The sequence below is a fragment of the Argentina anserina genome, chromosome 6 (genome assembly GCF_933775445.1).
Source record: "Argentina anserina chromosome 6, drPotAnse1.1, whole genome shotgun sequence".
In the NCBI taxonomy this organism is placed as follows: Eukaryota; Viridiplantae; Streptophyta; class Magnoliopsida; order Rosales; family Rosaceae; genus Argentina; species Argentina anserina.
The window spans coordinates 32,624,527-32,647,600 of NC_065877.1; the positions used below are offsets into that span (position 1 = coordinate 32,624,527).

At 38.0% G+C, this 23,074-nt stretch overlaps 2 protein-coding genes and 1 long non-coding RNA gene across 3 annotated transcripts; 1 reads left to right on the forward strand and 2 right to left on the reverse strand.

Moving 5' to 3' along the window:
- Window positions 1-1,043: 1,043 nt before the first annotated feature.
- On the forward strand, window positions 1,044-3,751 carry LOC126800714 (uncharacterized). Its single transcript, XR_007672730.1, has 4 exons — window positions 1,044-1,190; window positions 1,279-1,395; window positions 1,549-1,713; window positions 3,603-3,751. It is a non-coding gene; the product is annotated as an uncharacterized LOC126800714 (long non-coding RNA).
- On the reverse strand, window positions 1,351-5,112 carry LOC126800691 (G-type lectin S-receptor-like serine/threonine-protein kinase At4g27290). Its single transcript, XM_050528093.1, has 7 exons — window positions 3,404-5,112; window positions 3,111-3,230; window positions 2,856-3,022; window positions 2,519-2,729; window positions 2,115-2,352; window positions 1,882-2,032; window positions 1,351-1,753 (listed from the first exon to the last, which is right to left on the reverse strand). The coding sequence occupies exons 1-7, from the start codon at window positions 4,671-4,673 to the stop codon at window positions 1,463-1,465; spliced, it is 2,448 nt and encodes an 815-aa protein (XP_050384050.1). The 5' UTR covers window positions 4,674-5,112; the 3' UTR covers window positions 1,351-1,462.
- A 190-nt stretch (window positions 5,113-5,302) lies between these two features.
- On the reverse strand, window positions 5,303-23,070 carry LOC126797336 (cysteine-rich receptor-like protein kinase 10). Its single transcript, XM_050523975.1, has 8 exons — window positions 23,061-23,070; window positions 22,852-23,018; window positions 22,531-22,741; window positions 22,263-22,419; window positions 17,985-18,077; window positions 17,734-17,884; window positions 17,573-17,608; window positions 5,303-5,551 (listed from the first exon to the last, which is right to left on the reverse strand). Exons 1-8 carry the CDS (start codon window positions 23,068-23,070, stop codon window positions 5,303-5,305), a joined length of 1,074 nt encoding a protein of 357 aa, XP_050379932.1.
- Between the last annotated feature and the right edge of the window lie 4 nt (window positions 23,071-23,074).

The following is a 23,074-nucleotide window of genomic DNA, read 5'->3' on the forward strand; positions in this document are numbered from 1 at the left end:
AGATCACGAAGAAGAATTTGATCTATGAAACTAATAAGATAAATTGCCCTGATTGAAATCTGTACTGACCAAAGTAGTGTTTCATCCATTTAATGCACACATATCTCATCAATTTATTATTCGGTCGAACCATATCAAAACATAGTAACAGAAACCAGCTAGCACAACATCAGTTGTATCAGCCAGCTTACCAAATATAGTATGGATGATCTTCTCACCTTGCTATAGGACAAAACACCAAATTAACTGATACACGTCACTCCTTGACTCCTTCCTTGCAGTTGAAGCAGGGGAGCTTTTATATTTCATTATCTGATTACTCATAACTTATGTAATACCAAGCTTCTACACAGATAACTTTCTCTTGTTAAAATTTTTCCAGGGGTATAAACTAAACACTAACTCAAACGTTTAGGTGAAAGTATTGGTTTGTCATCTTACATTGTCAAGTCATCTGTAGACAATAGAACCCATGTTTTGGGTTCAAATCAAACAACCCAGTTTCTGGGAAACACGAATTTATGCAATAGAGCAATCAAGTCCAGAGAGTGAGAAACTATATATGAATTTTCAATCACCCAATAGCAAAAGCATGGAAAGAAAACATCTTGAAGCCAAAGGTCAATTTTTGACATTCAAAGGAGAAAGCTTTCGGACAATGCAATCAAAATTATTGGCATTCAAGATGGAACTTTTTTGCATCAGCATTCATATAAACAAAGATAAAGTGAAGACTTTTGGGTGAAAGTCAATGAATGCTAACCAGAGAGCCAGCAGTCTTCGGAGGAACATCCGGCATCGGCGAGGAAGAGGGAGCTGAAGAGAGTAGCGGAATCGGAGGAGGTGCAGAGAGGGAGGAGTAACAAGAACGAAGATGAAGAATTTGGAGCGAGATTGAGAGCGAGTGACTTGTACCATAACAAATTTTATTTCCACTTTTACCCCCATAACTACTCTTCAATGATTAACTAGCAGATTAGCCGTTGGTCATCTCATGACTACAGATATGATGAAGCAGAGGAGAAGGTTGAGAGGGCACAAAACATGGGTGAAGAAGTGGAAAAAGAAAAACCAAAATGGTGATCTGGGTTGTTTTGATTATATGAAAGTCTGATATCCAGTACTGGCGCCTTCGCCGAGTGTTCAGGGTGTGATTGAAGTCTCGATCTCGCGATCGAGCTACGGGGATGGTAAGTGTTTTCTTCAGGTAGTTCCAGTTGTCGCTTCTAAGTTCTTTTTGTCTTTAATCCAGTTGTGTCGGTCTTTTCTGTTCTGCAGACAAATCTATGTCGTACATTTCATCTGATAGATTCACATCACTATACATGAGGGCTTCCACAAGCGAAAGGAAACAGAAATTGTGGACATACAGATTATGAGGCTCAATTAAGCACGGTATGGTACTAGTTACAATGCATTAACCTTCTGTTTTTCCTTCTTACTGACTAACATCACAGAAGCTCTATCGAGGTTCTGGCAAAGTAATAGAGACTACATTTTTGGAATAGATAGTAACAGGACTCGTGTTCCTACTTGTTGAAAATGCAGGTTCTTTGGTGGGTGGAAGTGATGTAGCTTCATCAGCCTCGAGCATATGAATCACTGATGACATCGTTGGTCGATCAGCTGGAGCTTCTTGAACACACAAAAGCCCGACATGGATGCATCTTAAAGCTTCATGAATCTGGCATGTATCCCTTAAAGATGAGTCAGGTACCTCCACCCCTCTATCTTCTTTCCATAATTCCCATGCCTACGATGTAGCACATATAATCCCATTAATCTTGCTGTTGCATTCAGATTCATCTTATGTTTGAAAATTTCATAACTGAAATGCAAGGCTTGATAACAGTAGTAACAAACAAGAATTTTAGTACTTACCCACTGAGCAATCGTTAGCGAAGTTTCACAATGATAAAAAGAAGCATTCTGTTTTCCACTTACTATCTCTAATAACAATACTCCAAAACTAAATACATCCAATTTCTCAGAGACATGACCATAGAGTACATATTCAGGTGACATATAGCCGCTGCAAAAATGATAGAAAAATGAACTTCAATATTGTTATAACCATTCAAATGATAAAAATTATGTGCTATATAGATACTTACTACGTCCCAACAACCTTGTTGGTCTTTGCTTCAATTTGATTTATATCAAAAATCCTTGCCATTCCAAAGTCAGACACTTTCGGATTCATTGTTCCATCCAACAGAACATTACTTGCCTTTAGATCTCTGTGAATAATTTTCAGTCTAGAGTGTTTGTGGATATATAAGACTCCTTGAGCAATACCTTGTATAATTCGAAAGCGTGTACCCCAGTCCAACTTTGTCTTTTCAAAAGGATCTAATTGCACAAACTAATGAAAATATCAGTAAGAGGCAGAACTAGAAGAATGTTTAATGGCATTGCAAACCAAAAATTGCATCGGGATATGGAAAAAAAAAATCAAACTTAAGGCCACATTGTTAAAAGTTTAATCTTTGAAGCATAAGCAATTAAGCATACATACCAAACAAAATTTTGTCCAAACTACGATTAGGCATGTACTCGTAGATCAGAATGAGTTCATCTTCTTCCATACAACAACCCAAGAGACATGCAAGGTTGGTATGCTGGAGTTTGGCAATAAGTTTCAACTCATTCATGAACTCCTGATGCCCTTGTCCAGACTTCTTTGATAGCCTCTTTATGGCCACTTCTTGATTTTCAGGCAAAATTCCCTAGTGGCCGGCAAAAAGAACCAAACCTTACACTCAACTTTATCTAATTTGGAACTAACAAGAGAAAGTACCAATACGAAGAAGATTGTACTTGCATTAAATTTCAGATTATTTGTAAAATGTCACCTTATAAACAGGACCAAATCCTCCCTCTCCAACTTTATTATCTCCAGAGAAGTTGTTTGTGGCAGCAAATATACTCTTCAAACTGAAGAGTGGTAGTTCTGCATCATTCTTCACACCTCCTGCAATAACCGTACTTTTATTCTCACTCATTTTTCTTGCTATCCTCCCTGTTTCAGTATTATTACGTACTGTTAGAATATTATTTGTATGGATTACTAGAATCCATGTGCCTGCATGAAAGGGAGGAATGCGTACCCAGTCTTTTCTTCCATAAGAAGAAATAGCCAAAAGTTATTATAAGCAATCCAACTGCTGCAGAAATTAATGCAATTACAAGGGTTCGCTTCAAGGAATTATCAGAAAGAGCATTTTTGCCTACAAATAGACAAAGGCCTGGTTTGTTAACTATTAATAAAGATGGTTCCCAGTACTGGTCAGTTTCTGGCGAATGAGATCAATATCAAATACCTATCAGTATGCAAAGGATTTTACTTCACATTCCATAAAGAAAATAGCACAAAACGAAACATTTATAATTATATTTATACCTAGTTCTCCATGTATACGAATATGAATCTCATTTGCAGCAATATTGTGATTCTCTACTAGATCCACCAATTCGCCAAACCATGCCAAACATATTCCAATATTGCCTTGATCTGTTGCATTTACATAAGCAAAAGCTGTGCAAGAACAATTCTGCTGACATTCGGATTCACACTGGCTCATACTCATATTGTTTAACAGAATAGAGTGATCCGGGAGTTTCACGTTTCCAAACTTTACATAGTTACCTCGTGTGTTGTTAGTACAAGTCCACATATTCTCCCTAACGCAGCCACCGGACCAATTCCCCACCGCCCATTGGTCTGGAAACTTGGCCGTAAAACCAGTCAGACATTTGCATGGTGGTGATGGGGGCTCACCTTTACGACAGGCACCATATGGACCACAATAAGCATAAAAGTCACAGTTATCAGAAGGTAAATGCCCCACATCCAACCAAGCTTTACTGGAATCCTCCCACAGCAGATATTCAAGTGTGCCTGTGGGATTCAACCAGACCCTGAATTTCATTGAGCTATCCGAGACGCTGTAAACACCATGAATCTCATCATCATCAGAGTTGTATGAAAAGAAAGTTGCAGTTCCAGCTAGAAACTCTGTTGTTGTACCCTTGCCAACGTACACAGAAGTTCTAAAGTATGGAGTGGTTTCATTCCAGATAAAACCCTGAACTGGTACATTAGGATCTAGGCCGAAGGTGAACTTACCCGGTCGTGGATCATCAAGCGCTGCCCAGGACGTGAAGCGCCTTTGTTGGCCAGTCTTCTTGTTCAAGCTAATCTTGATGCCAGGCAACATAGTATCAGAGGGATGATCAAAGCTCTGCCACAAGGTGAGTTCCTCAAAGCTCAGAACAAGGTTTCCGTTATCCGCTAGTAATGCAGTTGTGTGATTTATTGCAGAAGCAGATAGTGATGCATTAGTTGACCAGACAAGATTTCTTCTAGTCTGATCCAACACCACAAGGTTTCCATCGTTGTTGAGCGTAAAGAAACCAGGAGAATCAAGTGGAGATTCTCTGTTAGCAACCCAAACTAATGCAGTACTAGGGAAAGTGTTGAATCCTATACCAAGGAAGTATTTAGTAGAATTCTCAGGTTTGAAGAAGCCTAATGAAAAGGTCCCAAGGGAAGAAACCAAAGTGTGATTACCACTGATATACTGTCCTGGTAGTAGTTTGTCTTGGCAGGTACAAAATGAAAGGATATGAGATAGGAGCAGTACTACAAGATAACAAATGAGCCACCCCATTGAGACTGAGAGACAGGAGAAGAAGAGTTGAGAAAAATTAAAGGTTCATGCTTTGAAGTACCAAGTGTACAACAACAAGAAATGGATAACAGCCTCAAAGATCCCAGAAATGTCTCCGGAACAACTTAAACCAAAAATTAAGATACCTATCAATCAGTGGTAAACCAAGAAACAATCGGACAACAAAATTATCCAAGTCGATTTCCAAGACTATCGCAAGTCGTTAGGACTTATTAGTCCACAATGACATGCGGACAAAGCAATCTGAACGATTTAGCTCGATAAAAAATTCAACAAAGAAGACTTTGTCGAAGAACTCTGTCTACAAACAATTTTCCTTCTAGTTTTTCTTTGTTGAATAACTCTATCTAAAAGCAATATTTTCCTTGGAAAGTCCAAGATGATGTAAGTCATTCAACATGACTATTCATTAGTCATTCATCCATATGGATATCTTGATTCTTGACTAGGTCTTTCAAGTTTCAACTTTCAAAAGCTACTATACCAAACAAATCTTGGCAACAAGTAGTGTACAAAAATAGGAAATGTGGACATACAAATTATGAGGCCTAATGAAGCATGAGAGATATGCAGCTACCATCCTTCATACTAACATTAATATTGCACAACTATCGATGTTCTGGTAAAGTAACAGTGACGAAATTTTTGGAATATGTAGTGATAACAGAATTTGAATTCGAACTTAATGAAAAGGCAGGTTCTTTTGAGGGCGGAAGTGTTGCAGCTTCATCGATATGAATCACCGATGACATTGTTGGTCGATCAGCTGGAACTTCTTGAACGCACAAAAGCCCGACATGGATGCACCTTAAGGCTTCATGAATCCGGCACGTTTCCCTTACTGATGCGTCAATTACCTCCATTCCATTTCCTTCTTTCCCTAACTTCAATCTAAGATTTACACATATGATACCATTAAATTTCCTCTTTTAAAAAAAATTCATTTAGCATTCTGATTCTACACAGTGATATATTTTTTTAATTAATTTATTTATTTAACAAAGGAGGGGGCAAAAAACTTGACCTCCTATGTCTGATAAATTCCAACAAAGAGGATAAACAAAATCTCAATCCGGCATGTGTACACCCACACATGTAAAACCATAGATATAAAAACCCTAGCAAATAGCAAACTCTCAGCCAAGAAACCTTTAATCAAAGAACGAGATGAAACTGGTAGCATTGACAGACAGTTGTGAGATACCAAGAATAGAGAAAATAGACATCTCGTGATGCTTCTTGTAAGGATGAAAAGAATGCAAAGCAGACTCTCTGAACAATTCCAAAAAATGACGTTGGGCTTCAAACATATTAAAAATCTTATCTTCGAAACGCACCAGATTCCTAGTGATTCAAATAAACCAAATTAGATTACAAGAGACTAGAAACCAAAGTTGACGTTTAAGTTTTGGGAACGCTGAAACACCAACACAATTAAACACTTCATCAAGGGTACCCCAAGGCAAGAATGAATGAGAAAATAGAAGGCAAACTCATTTCCATAAAGCCACAATTTCAGAACAATGCAAAAGAAGATGTGTACCCGATTCTGCATGACTTCCACAAAAGGAGCAACGAGATGGAAGTGAAAAATCTTGCTGTTGTAAAGCATCATCAGTTAGTAAACGCCCATAAAGAGCCTTCCAAACAACAAGAGTTTTGCGGGGTTGAATTGCTTTACTCCAGATCACTTTACCACAATCTTTATGCTCACCATGATTCTACATAGTAATATGCATGATTGAAATGTAAGGGTTGATTACACTATATAAATATATGAGAAAATTAGAGAAAATCCAAAAATAGGAGACCCTTTTAAGATAAACTCACACCTTTAATATACACACAATTCATATTTTAAACCTTCCATATAGACTATGTTTGTAATTAATATTTTTACCAAGTCTAATTTTCCCTTTAGACACATAGAAAGCTAAAACTTAACATCTATTCATTTGAATTTTAAATTTTTAACTGAACTTAAATCTTTTTTTATAGTACGAAGTCAATACTATTTTATTCAGCAAGAGGACAAAGATAACTCATCCATAAAGGCCGACAATAAAAATCATCTCATCTGACCTCCAAGCCTAGAAACAACAAAGCTTACGAAGCCAAAACATACACTTATCTTGAATACCGTTTATATCACCATTATTTCAGTATCTAGCAAGATTTAGAAGATTGAATAAATGATACAACCAAGCCCCTAAACACTGTGACCAGACTCACTGATCCAACTTAATAATAGAACTTCTCCACTACTAGCTTGACTTGACAATTGGTCATAAAACCCAATCTAACCAAGCCCAAAACTGAATGTTAGCAGGCCCACTACTGACTAGGACCCAAGACCCGAGTCCAGTATCTCCTTTCTCGGGGATCTGCAGGAACATTGCCAGACGACCGATCTGACCATCGTCACCACCGAGGGAAGAAGGTCGGGTACCCAGACCATCACCTCCACAAACAAATGTGCGCCATGAAAAACCAATTGGGTCTCCCTTGTTAGCTCCGTTGCATAACCAAAGGCCCCTTGACCAACGAAATCAAGTAGAAATACAGCCGATAGAATTAAGATCCGATCAGCCATGGTGGATTCAACATCACCTGCATCACTGACCCCAACAACTGAGATATGAAGGTGAACACCAAGATTCAAAGAGAACCATTGAGCAAGCCCGATGACATCCCTTCGATTTAGACAAGAGAAGGGAGGAAGATCCCATTCAATTTTAATTTGTTAACTGAACTTAAATCTTATTAACTCTATTTCAATCAATTTCATTGATTAATTTATCTTAAATTTGGTGACTTGAGCGTGTATATATACTCATTACAAAACTATTTCATTTGTAATAAAAGTTTTTTGAAGTTCTTATTCTCTTTAGTAGGTATATTCTTTCCAATATTGTTGCACAAGAAAAATTGAGAGAATTAGATAGATATGCTTTGAAGAAATAATGAGGGAAACTATGCATATTGGTCATTCTCCCAATTTCTTCAAGTGATAGTTGAGAAAAGGTTTTGGTGATACAAGAAAAGTCTTGGTTTCACGAACATGTTTACACTTTGTGTTTTTTTTTTTATCATAAGATACATATCTTATTCTTAGATTATTTTGTTTAATATTTAGGTATATTGTCATCTTTTAAACAAATCTCTAGTATAAAACAATAATAAATCATACAATTATGCGGGGTATCTAAACCAATATACTCACACAAAGGAATAGAGTTACCTTTTGAATAGATAACGTACATATATAGTAGAAATATGTAACTTATCTATATAGTAAAAATAGATAGCTTGCTAATTTGATATAGTAAAATATAGAGAAAAAACCCAAAATGATACCTGAAGTATCGTGAAAGGTTTGGTACCTACAAATTTTTGTTACCCGAAATGGTACCTGAACTATTGCACTGTTACCCAATATGGTACCTCCGCTAGTTTCTCCGTTAAATTGATGACGTGACATGTATTTAGAAGGACAAAATGGTCTATACACAATTTTTTTATTTCCTATATATTTTCCTTCAAAATTCTCACAAATTCACCAAATTGATTGAAAATTTGTTGGACTTGATAAATCATACCTATATTATTTGCAAATTTATTTACGATATTTTTTATGAAATTTGTAATTTTATGAGGAATATCAACTCTTGTATCACAAAACATAACACAAGTTTTAGTATATATATTTGTTTAGCAATAATAACAAAATTAATTTTAAAATTATTGTTTTTCCTATTACTTACAGTAAAACCTCTATAAATTAATAGTCTCGGGATTGATAAAATTTATTTAGCGATATATTAATATATCAATAAATTAATAATCTATTAGTTTATTAATTTATTTATAACTTATTAATTTATCAAGATATAATAAATATTTTGTTTCATTTTGTCGAAGAAAAAAGTTTTTATTTACATTGTTTAATTTATTACGTATACCTTATTAAATATACGATTATTTTATGTATAACATTGTTCAAAATATTATATTGTTTGATGATGATTATATTAATTAAATTTTTTAATGAAATCCTCATAAATTTAAAATTTATTATATAAATTATGACACTAATAATTTATATATTTGATGGGGGTCTAGCTAAATAAATTCTTGAACTTTCATTATCTTAAAATTTAGTGAATTATTAATTTAACACGTTGGCTCCGAGTTGAGACCGGAAAAGTTTTTATTTTAGCGAGATTATTAATTAATCGTGTATTATTTAACAAAGTTTTACTATATTTGGTAAAAAAACTGAAATACATGTCACATCATCAATTTAACGGAGAAACTAACAGAAGTACCATATTGGGTAACAGTGCAATAGTTCAGGTACCATTTCGGGTAATAAAAATTCGTAAGTACCAAAAATACTTTTCACAATACTTCAAGTATCATTTTGGGTTTTTTCTCTAAAACATAACATACATATATAGATGACAAAATTCTTTTAAGAAGTTGAAGCAACTTATTTTTAAAGATAACTTATATATAGTATGACTAATTAAATAACATATCTATATAGTATGACTAATTAAATAATATACCTATAATTAAATAACAAACTGGAACTTCCCAAGATTATAAACTTACCCATTGATGTCAGGCGCCTTTGTTGATCATCATGCGTTGCCCAGGATGTCAGGCGCCTTTGTTGGCCAGTCTTCTTGTTCAAGCTAATCTTGATGCCAGGCAATATAGTGTCATAGGGATGATCGAAGCTCATCCACAACGTGGCTTCTCCAGAGCTCAGAACAAGGTTGCCGCTAGTGATGCAGTTGTGTGATTCATTGCAGAAGCAGAAAGTGATGCATTAGTTGACCACACAAGATTTCTAGTCTGATCCAGCACCACAAGGTTTCCAGCGCTGCTGAGCGTAAAAACCCCGGGAGAATCAAGTGGAGATTCTCTATTAGGAACCCAGAGTCCCAGACTAATGCAGTATATGGGAATGTGTTGAATCGTATACCAAGGAAGTATTTAGAAGAATTCTCAGGATTGAAGAAGCCTAATGAAAAGGTCCAAAGGGAAGAAACCAAAGTTTGGTTACCACTGATATATTGTTCTGGTAGTAGTTTGTCTTGGCAGGCAATGTTTTAAAAAACGAAGACGTACCTCAAGGCGTTTTCTTGAGAGACTTGAGTCTTAGAACTTGAACCGCATAAGGCGTAAGGCTTATATTATAAAAACTTAATAGTTCAATGTGTAAATATATAATTATACACATACAAAACAACAAATATACATAAGAACTTACTAATTTATTGCATTTAGATTTAATGAAATTTATAATCCAAACGTTTTAGATAGTTTTTATCAAATTAAACATTATATAAATAAATATAAAAAGATACTTAAAAATATTATTTTTTAAAGCGTAGTAAAATGCGTAAAAGACATAAAAACGTAACATAAGGCGTAAAAGGCGAGCATCGGTGTCCGGACCGAAAAACAGAGGCGTTATGTAAGTAGCTTTAAACTTTTTAAGCCTCAAGCGAGTCTTAAGACGAATTTTTTAAAACATTATTGGCAGATACAAAATGACAGGATATGAGATACGATCAGTGTTACTAGTAGGTAACAACACAAGAGCCACCCCATTTAGAAACGGAGAGACATAGGAAGAAGAGTTGAGAGAAACAGGGTCATCCCTTAGACTGAAGGGTTTGCCAGAATTTGGACTCACTGAAGCTACTATTAGTTCACAGATTAGATCAGAGGGTCTATCGGCCAGTAGCAAGTAAAACAACCCAGAAAATGAAGAACAACCACAAGTCCACAACAATAATAGAAAAAAAAAAACAGGAACAAATTAAACCCAGAATAAAGATAAAAACTAATTGGACTAGAGAATTGTACTTGAAAAGAAAGGAGGGGACTCATCTGTGCTAATTACGAGTCCACAATGGGGCACGGACAAGACGCGGACAGAGCGACACGATATGGTGCGACACGGCGATACGGTAAATTACAAAAACTCATCTTTCGATACGGTTCCGATATGGCGAAATAAAAAATAATTATATATATTTTTAATACATAAAATAAATTTACAATAACATTGTTAGTTCACATCTAACTACTTGTACTTCAATAATCAATAACACAACAATCTACACAAACTCGTGACAACTTAAAGAAAAAAACCCTCAAAATGTGTTGTAGCCTTAATCTAGCCTAACAAAACACACACCCTAAGTCCCAAAGAAATAGTCCAACCCTAAAGCCCATTTTTCCCGCTCCAACTCCTCTCCCACTCCTCTCTATCGAGAGTGGAGCCTTCAAAATCTCCTCCTTTTTTATTTTAACTCCCCTCTCGGCCTCCCCTCATCTCATTTTAGGGTTTTTTTTTTTCAGATTTGCAAATCCAATTTGGAAAATGGCGCTCTCCGACAATGTCATCATGAAGGCCCTCTCCTATGCCTACGTCGCCACCTAGATCTTCCTTTCCTTTACTGTCATCGTCTACAACAAGTACATCCTCGACCACAAGCTCTACAATACGCCCTTCCCCATCTCCTTCACCATGATCCACATGGCCTTCTGCCCCTTCCTCGCCTACCTCCTCATCAAAGTCCTTAAGCAGTCAAGCTTGTCGACCCCATCTCCATGTCACGTGACCTCTACCTCAAGTCCGTTGTCCCCATCGACGCTCTCTACGCCCTCTCCCTCTGATTCTCCAACTCTGCCGACATCTTCCTCTCCGTCTCCTTCATCTAGATGCTCAAGGCTCTCATGCCCGTCGCCGTGTACTCCATCAGCATCCTCGTCAAGAAGGCCCGATACGAAAAAAAGGTGAGTCGGTCAATGTATCGGAAAACCAATAATTTGATATACGCGACGTGGCGTGTCTGATACTGAAAAAAGACGTACCATGTCGTATCGCCGTGTCCGGATGTGTCGGACACTGCGACACTCCTCCAAGTGATGTGTCTGTGCAACATAGGGATGCAGACTTGTATATGCGTTTGGTGGATTTTAATTACGTGTAGTTTTATACACGTATCTACTATTTAAACACTTGAGTTAGGCTAATTTTTTGGTTAATTATTATGTAATTAATTCATATTTTCTTGTATAAAGAAATTAAAGAGAATGACAATAGAGCAATTTGGAGTTCTCAACTTAATGACGCAAAAGAAGCGTTAATCGGGTTAATTACATATTTAATTAACCTAATTATTGGTTAATTAAAAGTGGAAGTGAAATTTAGATTAAAGTTGGTCAAGAACCAATCAAATTTCGACATGTGGCAAGAAAACATAATCGTAGCAATTTCGTTGAGAAAAATTCTTAGGTGTGGACTCCCCTACCACGTGGCTATGGGGTAGCCCAATAAAAATGCAGCAATGTTTTCCCAAGTTCCTAGTTTGCCCCTATTTATTTCTAACACAATAGCCAAAACAGCCATCTTCTATGTCCTTATTGGACAGCTCATCACCACGTGGTGCGTTCGCACCACACAAGAATCTCTCGTTGGTTGATGTCCATCACGTGAGAATGGAAGGAAGAGTAGCAAGTTGGTCATGCTCCCATCTCTTATCTTAATCTCATCCATTCATTCATTGGACCACTTCAAGTTTCAAATCTCACCTATCCAATTCTCTCCTGCACTGCACTGGATTACCTCATGTCTTGATTTTTTTTTCTCCACCCAAAATCCCACACTGGATTACCTCACCTACACAGCCGCCCCTCCCATTCTCTCACCTCCGTCATAACTCCATCAATTTCCAATTTCTATTTTTCCACCCTCTCCTCTAAATTCACACCACCTCTGAAGTAAGATTTGAAGGAGCTCACACTTACAACCTTCAAGAGTTCACCACCACAAAGATTTCTATTTTGGTAAAGAGAATGATTTAATTTCAAGTGGGTTCATTTTTATCTCTAGCAATTTGTGAGCATATCATGTATCTCTCTCTCCTCTAAACTTTTTTTTTAAATTTCTTATGTATTTGGTGATATATTTATCAATTGATAGTGAGTAGTTTGATTTTGGGAGTTAGGATTGTAAAACTTTAACTCAAATCTTGTATAAATGTTGATATTTTAAATGATATAAATGCAAATTTCCATTGTGTATGCTTTAAATCCGAATGTATTGGTCCTTAGAAACATGTTTATAAGCTTAGAACTCTAAAAAATTATGTTGTGGGCAATTTTGATAATAAATTAATGAGTTCACTATTTATTAGTCTTGTGGCACCTAGGATTTAAGGATGGTAATCATTTGCTAGCTTAATTGTAGCCAAGCTTGCTTGGGTCTTTATTATCTTGCACTCTAAGCCTCTAATTTTGGATATTGCGACCTTAGCTGGCGTAATGCCCATATTAGAGAGATCGTTATGGCCTTCATCGGCATAATCAATACATCATAAGGATAATTGGTCTAGTAGCCTTAATCGGTATTAGATATGGGACTTGACACATTAGGAAATACATGCATTTGTAACTTTATGTCAATATTGCAATAAAGAGTTAATGTGAATCATCCAAAACTCTCATGCTCCCCACTTGTTTTAATTCCATATTTAATTGGTAATTATTTTTATTTATATTTGGTTTATCTTTAATTTCACTAAATCAATCTCTCTCACAAAAATATATACATCTCATTTGTGCATATCCATTTTAGGCTACAAGTTGGTGTTTGTGATTAGACTTAGTGCAAACTAAGCTCAGCATTGGCAAGGCTTGGTGCTTTGTTAGTTTATAGTTATTTGTCTATTTGTTTTATTTATTTTTATTTTCTTGTGTGCTTTTAGTTGTCCTACACTCCTACCCCCAATTACTTAGATTAGGTTCATCACCTAACTAATTTCTGTGGTACGATAACTAAGGTCTAAATGCTTTATTTACTTGACAACGATACGTTCGCTTATGTGAGTTGTGTCCAAGTCAGATTTCCAAGTATACGTAACAAGCTTGCATTCAGAAAACTCTCCATCTTATACATCAATGACACCTATAATTGTGATATATGTTTGTATTGTAGGTATTATTCGAACTATTCTAAACTCTAAGCTCTAAACTATAAATATGGTCAAGAGATAAAATGATGCATGCGTTGTGCATGGGAGTAACAGATGCAAGACAAATAGAAAGGGATCAAGTAATTCATTTAGAGTTTGGAAATTTTTAATTTTAGGCTTTTAGCAACATTCATACAAAGTATGATGCCCAATTAAGCAGCCTCATGTTCATAGCCTCAAAAATATACCGAGAAGCTCTTGAAATATCAGAGCAATTCCGAAACCTACTTTCTAGGTTTTGTTTGTCAGCAGGAGGCGCTCCGACATGCAAGATCTAGGCGGAGAGGCTTCTCTCCTGTGGGCAAGCGGGACTGTGGTGGTTCTATGGTCTTCTCCTCCGAATCAGAAGCGGCGAAGTTTGATTATCCTGCACATCGACAACGTTGGGGTTGGAAAGGTTGGCAAGTGATTGGAGGTGAGTCTTCTAGGCTACCCTACTATACCTGTGTACCTTATCGCACCTTGTTTCTCCTAGCATTGGAGGTTGGTTTCAATTTTCCAGATCTCTTGTCTTTTGTTTCCCAAGAAGCGGCGATTCTCTCCTCGAGGACCTTGGGGAATGCTAATCAATCTGCATTGGCTGGTTTGGTGAGTAGGCGGTGATTCCGCTCAATGGTGGAGGGTTGTGTTAGACCACCGCCGGAAGCTAACTGGCGGCGTTGATGGTTGATGGAGATTTTCTCCGTCAGGCTATACGGATGGCCCTGGGTTTAGGTGGGCTTCAGATGTAGGCTAATCGATTGGGCATTTTTGTCCATTTGGTTGGCCATTTCTTTTGCCTCAACTATGTCTCTTGGGCCCAACACAACTTAAGCCACCTATAATCCTATTTTGCAGCGTTTTGTGGATTTTTGGGGTTGTGAGGTAGTATTATAGCACAAGTTAGAAATGGTTCACTCTTTTTTTAACTAATATTGAGCGTACGCAAATTGATGTACTGGGCTTGATGTGTTTGTAATAACCCCATTTTTCTCCCCCTCTCTCCGCACCCGCGCCTTTAGAGGTAAAATTTTTCTTCCGACCCGACTTTTCCGGCCGACTCCGGCGGTTTCAGGCGACCGGGCCAACACAGATCGCTTCGTCTCTTCCTTGTGCGCCTCCCTGTGGTGGTGGATCGTGGAGTAGCACGCCGGTTTCCACGCATCGAAACCCGGAAGTCAACCCGGAAACCCGTCGGTGACCCGGTTGTGTTCTTTAATTTTCCAGCGAGCTCCGGCTAGTTTAGGCTTCACCACTGGTCTCAAACTCTTTGCCTCAATGTCGTCAATAACCCCTGCAAAGGTTTTGAGCTAAATCGAAGGGTAAGAACTTGAACCAAGAAATTTCAATTCTAGGGTTCTTAATTTGAGATTTTTCAGAAATTCCAAAATTGGAGGTTTTTAGCTTTGATTTAGATGTTGTTGTGAACTAGGAAGTTGTTAGGAATGTCATTTAGATTGTGGGGGTGAAATTTGGTGGTCATTGGTGGTGGTCAAAAATGGTGGCGGCGCGTGAACAATACCTGTGAATAGTGTTTGTGAACAGTATGTAAACAACACTATGAATAGTGTCATGAACAATGATATGAACAGTTTTCCGTAAAACAATGAAACACGAACAGTGTTTTATGAACAACATTTAGCTGTAATGAAATCGTCACCTGATATTTTACATATCATTTTATCATGCTATTAGGTGACCGACGAAACAAGTGAGAGAATCGCTTTCGGTGTCGTGGAACTTGCACGCAAGAAATAAGGTGAGTAAACCTTACAATGATCATCATGATCGAAGTAGTATTATAATTATTGAATTTAGTTTGAGTGTCACCATAGTCGTTGAATCACTAGTTTATAAAAAATTATTTTAAAAATATGTTTTGGTTTAAATTACATGAACTTGATCGTGTATGGTTCATGAGTAAGTGAAACGCTATTTTAATAAATGATTTTGAAAATGTTTTTTGTGATTATAGACTATGGTGAATGTAAGTAATTCTCACTATGACGAGCCTACCCTTAGCAGTGACTCATATTTACGTTTTCTTAAAAAGATCGAACTATGACATGTATATAATATAATGTGTTGTGTATGTGTATAAAATAGTAAATACGATACATATATATGAGTTGCTATATTATATATTGTTATGTTCTTATTTCCAAATGAATTATACTGTGGCAATTATATTTATTTTATTTGAGCAAGAGTCGTTTTGTTGTAGTATAATAACATAGGTGAATTGTTATTGTATGTGGTTTTAACATTGAGTCTTGTTAAAACGTTTTCTGTCTTCGGACGTGTTTTATGTCTTCGGACGTGTTTTTCTGTCTTCGGACGTGTTGGCAGTATCAGAACCTAGCCTTGGCCGGGTTACAATTACGATTAGTTAGAGCTCTAGTCTGTCTGCTGGTGTACTGCATGAGGGGTAATAGATGAGTTACCTGCTTATGAGTACCCATATTTTTGGAGATTGGGTAACAGATGGGTTGCCTAGTGTCTGGCGGTGTACTGCATGAGGGGTAACAGATGAGTACCCGTATTATAAATGTAATTTGAGTAAACATATGGGGTGCCCAATGTCTCATGAGCACTTATATTTTAAGATATTTTTAGACATCCAGATGGGTTTTCTTGTGACTTATGAGTGCATTTATAATTAGATGTTTTCAATATTTTTTTCTCTTGTATATTATGTGTGTTATACTGTTGGTTCACCCATACGAGCTGCAAAGCTTACCGGGTTTGTGTTTACAATCCCGGTGCACCTATTCGATGATGTAGGGGATAGTTATGCAGTTGTGGATTGGCAGAATTAGTGGGATTTCTCTGAAGATTGTCGAAGATTTCTTTATACTGTTTGTGGTGAGGATTGAGTGAATTTTACATTTCTATTGGTTGTATATTATTCAAGTCTACTGAGTCATGTTGTGGACTCAGTTTCGATACATTGTTATGATAAGATGATTTCAATATATTTGAGATTGTTTTAGAGTTTTCATGGCTTCGAATTCGAATTTTAATCATTTGAAATTTGGGGTTGTGACAGTGTTAGTGCCAAGTGTTGTTAGATTAGACTAGAGGGAGTTACTATGCTTCAGTTTTTGCTTTAGTGTTTTTCCGCTTTCGTTTCAGACTTTTTCAGATTTTAGTTTGTATAATAAGCGCGTTTTTGCGCATTTATTAGTTTTATTAGGTTAGCTTGTATGAGAGGTGACCTGTTAACTTGTATGTGATGTGTTCTGTCACCTCTTGTATTTGACCTTTGTGGTCGTGCATGGCTTAATAACAAATGAAATTAATTCATTTCCCTAAAAAAAAAAGAAGCCCAATTAAGCATGAGGTATTCATACAACCTTCTTTGTTCTCTTTCAATTCCGACCACTGAGAACAATTGTGCAATTTTGGTATTCTTTTCTTTCACTTAGAAAAGCTGCATATATATGGTATATAATCTTGGCAACAAGTAGTGTACAAAATAAGAAACGACCGAAATGTGGACATACAAATTATGAGGCCGAATGAAGCATGAGAGATATGCAGCTACGTACTATCCTTCATTCTAACATTAATATTGGAGAACTATCGAGGTTCTACCAAAGTAACAGTGACGAAAATTTTGGAATATGTAGTGATAACAGAATTTGAATTCGAACTTAATGAAAAAGCAGGTTCTTTTGAGGGCGGAAGTGTTGTAGCTTCATCGACCTCTAGCATATGAATCACCGATGACATTGTTGGTCGAACAGCTGGAGCTTCTTGAACGCACAAAAGCCCGACATGGATGCACCTTAAGGCTTCATGAATCTGGCAAGTTTCCCTAACTGATTCGTCAATCACCTCCATTCCACTTCCTTCTTTCCATAACTTCCATATCTGAGATTTACACTCGATACCATTAATATTTTCCTCCAGCATTAGACATGCATGATTGATATGTAAGGGTTAATAACACTAGATATATACAAACAGGAACATCCCAATATTATATATAAACTTACCCATTGAGCAAGCGTAAGGGGATTTTCGCAACAATAAAACGAAGCATTCTTCTTTCCACTTATAGTCTGTAACACCAACACTCCGAAACTAAATACATCCAATTTCTCAGAAAAATGACCATATAAAACATATTCAGGTGACATGTAGCCGCTGCAAGAATATTATTCAGAATGAGTACGTGTGCACTAATATCAATTCCGGAATTTTCTATGAAAGAATTAAGGAGCTCTATTACCCTCTATACACTTACTATGGCCCAACAACCTTGTGGTAATTTGCTTCAATTTGATTTATATCAAAAATTCTCGCCATTCCAAAGTCAGACACTTTGGGATTTATTTTTGTCGGCGTGAATCCGGCGCCAAATCCGGAGGGAAACACGGGCCGTGATTCACGGAGTAAATCATGTTAGAGTAGGCTATATAATTGTTGAATCTGTGTGTGAATGTATTAAGCAAATAATCAGTTAAATTCAACTTGGTATCAGAGCCTTCGTGCTCTGTTTTTCTGGTTTTTTCCCGTTTTTTTCCGGCCGGTTACCGCCGGAGTGCTCACCGCTGCCTCCTCCCATCCGGCTTTCTCACCGCTGCCCTCCGGCGCTCCCCGACGTCGCCGTTCATCCTCCCTGCCTCCCCGACATCGCCTCCCCGCTCCTCCGACGCTGTTGCGACCCGACGCCGTCCGCTGTGCACTCGGCTTCGCACTCGACTCCGCACTCGACCCGTCTCCGCCGCTGCTGTTGTCCCTCCCCGACGTGGCTCGCTGCTCCTCAGTCGCCGCTCCTCGCCGGATGTTACCGCTCCTCGCCGGATATTGTCGCCTCACCGAACGTCGCCGCTCCTCTCCGAAGTTTTTCCTTTCTCAAATCGGTTTCTCTGCACCGCCCGACCCGGTTTCGCCCTGGTCCGACCTGGCCCATCCCAGTTCGGTGCGACCCGACCTGACCCAGTCCACCTGACCCGGCCCGGTCCACTCGACCCGACCCGGCTCGGTCAGATTCAGCAGCCTTTTTTATCTGTGCATACTCACCGTCAGTGCAAGTGCACCGGAGACAGATTCTTTTTCATTGGTATAGCTTTCAATATTTCTCACTCTGTTAGTTCTAATACATGGATTATTGATTATGGTGCATCTGATCATATGACTTATGACAAATCTTATTTTACCGTATTGTCTCCTCCACCAGTCTCCTATGTTATTAATGCTAATAGTGAGGCATTCCCCGTGTTAGGGACATGGTCTATTCGTATTACACCCACCATAGAGCTTAACAATGTACTCTATGTACCTGCTTTATCTCATCATTTTATATCTGTTCCCCAATTGAACGCTGACGCTCAGTGCTCTGTGACTTTTTTTCCTATGTATGTGATATTTCAGGATCTTCTCACCGGACGGGTAATTGATCGGGGGTATCTGATGGGCCGGTTGTTTTATCTGGATCTAACATACGCAGGGGAAAAACCAGGGGGACAGTCTCGGACCGCTTTAAAAGTGAAATTTAGTTATGGCATCGTCGCTTAGGGCATCCATCTTTTAGTGTTATGAAAAAATCCATGCCAACTTTGTTTATTAGTGTGAACGAGTCTTATTTATGTTGTGAGACATGTGTTTTGGGCAAGAGTCATCGATCTACTTATTCCCCTAGTACTTCTCCTAAAAGTTTTCTTGCTTTTGAATTAATTCATTCTGATGTTTGGGGACCCTCTAAAGAGTCTATGGTGTCAGGAATGCGGTATTTTGTGTCATTCATTGATGATTGCACACGTCTTTCATGAATTTTTCTTCTTAAAAATAAAGATGAGGTTTTTTTCAGTTTTTCGTGCCTTCGATACCTCTGTCCAAACACAATATAATGCCATCATTCGAGTTCTTCGATCTGATAATTGGGGGGGGGGGAATATGTGAATCATGTCTTTCAGGAGTTCTTTAACACACACGGAATTATTCATCAAACGATGTGTCCTTACACACCTGAGCAAAATGGAGTTTCTGAAAGAAAAAATCGTCATTTACTTGATATGGCTCGATGTATTCTTTTTAGTGCCCACATGCCTAAACACCTTTGGGGTGATGCTGTCATTACTTCCGCCCACCTCATTAATCGTCTTCCATCTCGTGTCCTTCATGGGAAAGTTCCCTATGAGGTGCTTGCATCTCATGTCTCATTACCCTCTTTTCATAATCTTCCTGCCCGTGTTTTCGGTTGTGTTGCTTTTGTTCATCTTCCACAACAGCAACGTTCTAAGTTGGATGCTCGGGCAGTTAAATGTGTGTTTGTTGGGTACGGAGGACATCAGAAAGGGTACCGGTGCTATCATCCCCCTACCCGGAAGTACTATGTCACTATGGATGTTACCTTTTTTGAGGACATGAGTTATTTTTCCTCTTCTGATACTGCTCTTCAGGGGGAGAATTCATATTTTGAAGAGCTGTATCATGGAGAGGGGGAGACAAGTGAGCCAGTCGATATGGTAACAGGTTCCGTTGAGATTACCAATGTGTCATCTACACAGGCACCACCTGAGGTCGTCACTCGAGAGATTCAGGCACCAGAAGCTGACAACAAAACTGCCCCTCATGTTTCCCGTACAACCGTTTATACCCCTGACCAATACTCTCCTGGTACAGAAGATCACTCATCTGAGGTTAGTCATTCTATTAGGGATCATAGTAGACAATATGTTTTTTCAAATAGGTCTACTCGGGGTCAACCAACAAAAAAATATGAATCTACCCTTCAGACTAAAGCCAAGTATCCTGTTGCAAATTTTATATCTACCAAAAGATTATCTAAGTCATATGAGTCATTTGTGAATCAAATATCTACTGTATCAGTACCTAACAAAGTGCATGATGCATTGGGAGAACCAAAATGGAGGAAAGCAATGGAGGAAGAGATGGAAGCATTACAAAAGAACAATACTTGGGAGCTTGTACCTCCACCATATGGCAAGAAGACTGTAGGATGTCGTTGGGTATTTACAGTGAAGCATAATCCAGATGGGTCAGTAAACCGGTATAAAGCACGCCTAGTAGCGAAGGGGTTCACCCAGACATATAGCATAGACTATGATGAGACATTTGCACATGTTGCAAAGATAAACACTATCTGGGTATTGCTCTCTGTCGCTGCTAACTTGAACTGGCCACTTAGACAGTTTGATGTTAAGAATGTATTCCTTCATGGAGAACTAACAGAGGAAGTATACATGGATCTTCCGCCTGGATATGTGGCCGCTTTTCCAAGTAACTCCGTATGCAGATTGAGAAAGTCTTTGTATGGTCTTAAACAGTCACCTCGTGCTTGGTTTGGAAGATTCTCACAATTCATGAGGAAAATTGGCTACATGCAGAGTAATTCAGACCACACATTATTTCTCAAACACCAACAAGGGAAGGTAATAACCATAATCATATATGTTGACGATATGGTAGTTACTGGTAATGATACTATTGAGGTGGACATATTACAAAAACAGCTAGCCACAGAGTTTGAAATGAATGACCTAGGTACACTCAAGTACTTCTTAGGCATTGAGGTAGCCCGGGGAAGTGATGGTATATATCTATGTCAGAGGAAGTACATCCTTGATCTACTAACAGAGACAAGTATGTTAGATTGCACTCCAATTGATACTCCTATTGAGTAGAACCATCGGTTAGCAGAGTACCCATATCAAGTGCCCACTGACAAAACTCGTTATCAGAGGCTAGTTGGACGCCTGATTTATTTGTCACATACCAGGCCAGATGTTGCGTATGCAGTAAGTGTAGTGAGTCAGTTTATGCATAATCCGAGTGTGGATCACATGGATGCTGTTGTGAGGATTTTGAGGTACTTGAAGTCAGTTCCAGGGAGAGGGGTAATGTTTTCTAATCATAACAATATCCTTGAGATTTGTGGCTTCACAGATGCAGACTGGGCTGGAAATATTACAGATCGGAGATCAACATCAGGGTACTTTACCTTTGTTGGAGGTAATCTTGTTACGTGGAAGAGTAAGAAACAAAATGTGGTAGCTCAATCCAGTGCTGAAGCAGAATACAGAGGTATGGCTCAGGGAGTGTGCGAATTGTTATGGCTTAGAAATTTGCTACAAGATTTGGGTATTAAGCCTAAATGTGATATGCAGCTGTACTGTGACAACAAAGCAGCCATTGATATTTTACATAATCTTGTGCAACATGATCGTACAAAATATGTGGAGGTGGATCGTCACTTTATAAAAGAGAAGTTAGACGCGAAGATCATTGGTTTTCCTTTTGTTTCTATAGAAGAGCAACTTGCCGATATGCTCACAAAAAGAGTGTCTAAAAGAGCCTTTTATGATTCACTTAGCAAGTTGGGCATGATTGATATGTATGCACCAACTTGAGGGAGAGTGTCGGCGTGAATCCGGGGCCAAATCTGGAGGGAAACATGGGCCGTGATTCACGGAGTGAATCACGAAGTAAATTATGTCAGAATAGACTATATAATTGTTGGATCTGTGTGTGAATGTATTAAGCAAATAATCAATTAAATTCAACTATTTTTCCATCCAACAGAACATTACTGGCTTTTAGATCTCTGTGGATGATTTTCAGTCTAGAGTATTTGTGGATATAAAGTACTCCTTGAGCAACACCTTGTATAATTCGAAAGCGTGTATCCCAATCCAACTTTGTCTTTTCAATAGGATCTGAATGGAAAGATGATAAGCAGAAGAATCAGACCATAATTAGTAAGGATAGAATTCAAACTTTATGTCATATTATCCAAAATTTAATCTGAGAAGTGTAAGCACATATACCAAACAAAAATTTGTCTAAACTTCGATTGGGCATGTACTCGTATATCAAAATCAGTTCATCTTCTTCCATACAGCAACCCAAGAGCCGAGCAAGATTGGTATGCTGGAGTTTGGCTATAAGTTTCAACTCATTCATGAACTCATGTTGCCCTTGTCCAGACTTCTTTGATAACCTTTTTACGGCCACTTCTTGATTTTCTGGCAAAATTCCCTATAGTGGCAGAAAGAGCAAACCCTTACCTTCAAAATTAACTAGTTCGGAACTAAGATGAGAAAGTACCAAAATGAAGAATGTACTTATTGAATCAAGAGAAGTGTCACCTTATATACAGGGTCAAATCCTCCCTCTCCGAGTTTATTATTCTCAGAGAAGTTGTTTGTAGCAGTTAATATACTCTTTAAATTGGAGAGTGGTAGTTCTGTATCATTCTTCACACCTCCTGCACTAACCAACCTTATATTCTTTCTCACTCTTCTTGCTATCCTCCCTGTTTCAGTATAACTGTTAGAGTATTATTTGTATGAATTACTAGAATCCATATGT

What these genes read in the sequence shown, in the direction of transcription:
- LOC126800691 (XM_050528093.1), bottom strand. Translation starts at nt 4,673, where the DNA reads ATGGGGTGGCTCATTTGTTATCTTGTAGTACTGCTCCTATCTCATATC. An exon ending in TCGTATACATGGAGAACTAG is followed by an intron (nt 3,231 to 3,403) that starts GTATAAATATAA and finishes GTCTATTTGTAG; the next exon opens with GCAAAAATGCTCTTTCTGAT. An exon ending in GATTTGGTCCTGTTTATAAG is followed by an intron (nt 2,730 to 2,855) that starts GTGACATTTTAC and finishes GCCGGCCACTAG; the next exon opens with GGAATTTTGCCTGAAAATCA.
- LOC126797336 (XM_050523975.1), bottom strand. An exon ending in CCCTTACGCTTGCTCAATGG is followed by an intron (nt 17,609 to 17,733) that starts GTAAGTTTATAT and finishes TGTAAATCTCAG; the next exon opens with ATATGGAAGTTATGGAAAGA. An exon ending in AAGAAGGAAGTGGAATGGAG is followed by an intron (nt 5,552 to 17,572) that starts GTGATTGACGAA and finishes AATGGAATGGAG; the next exon opens with GTAATTGACGCATCAGTAAG.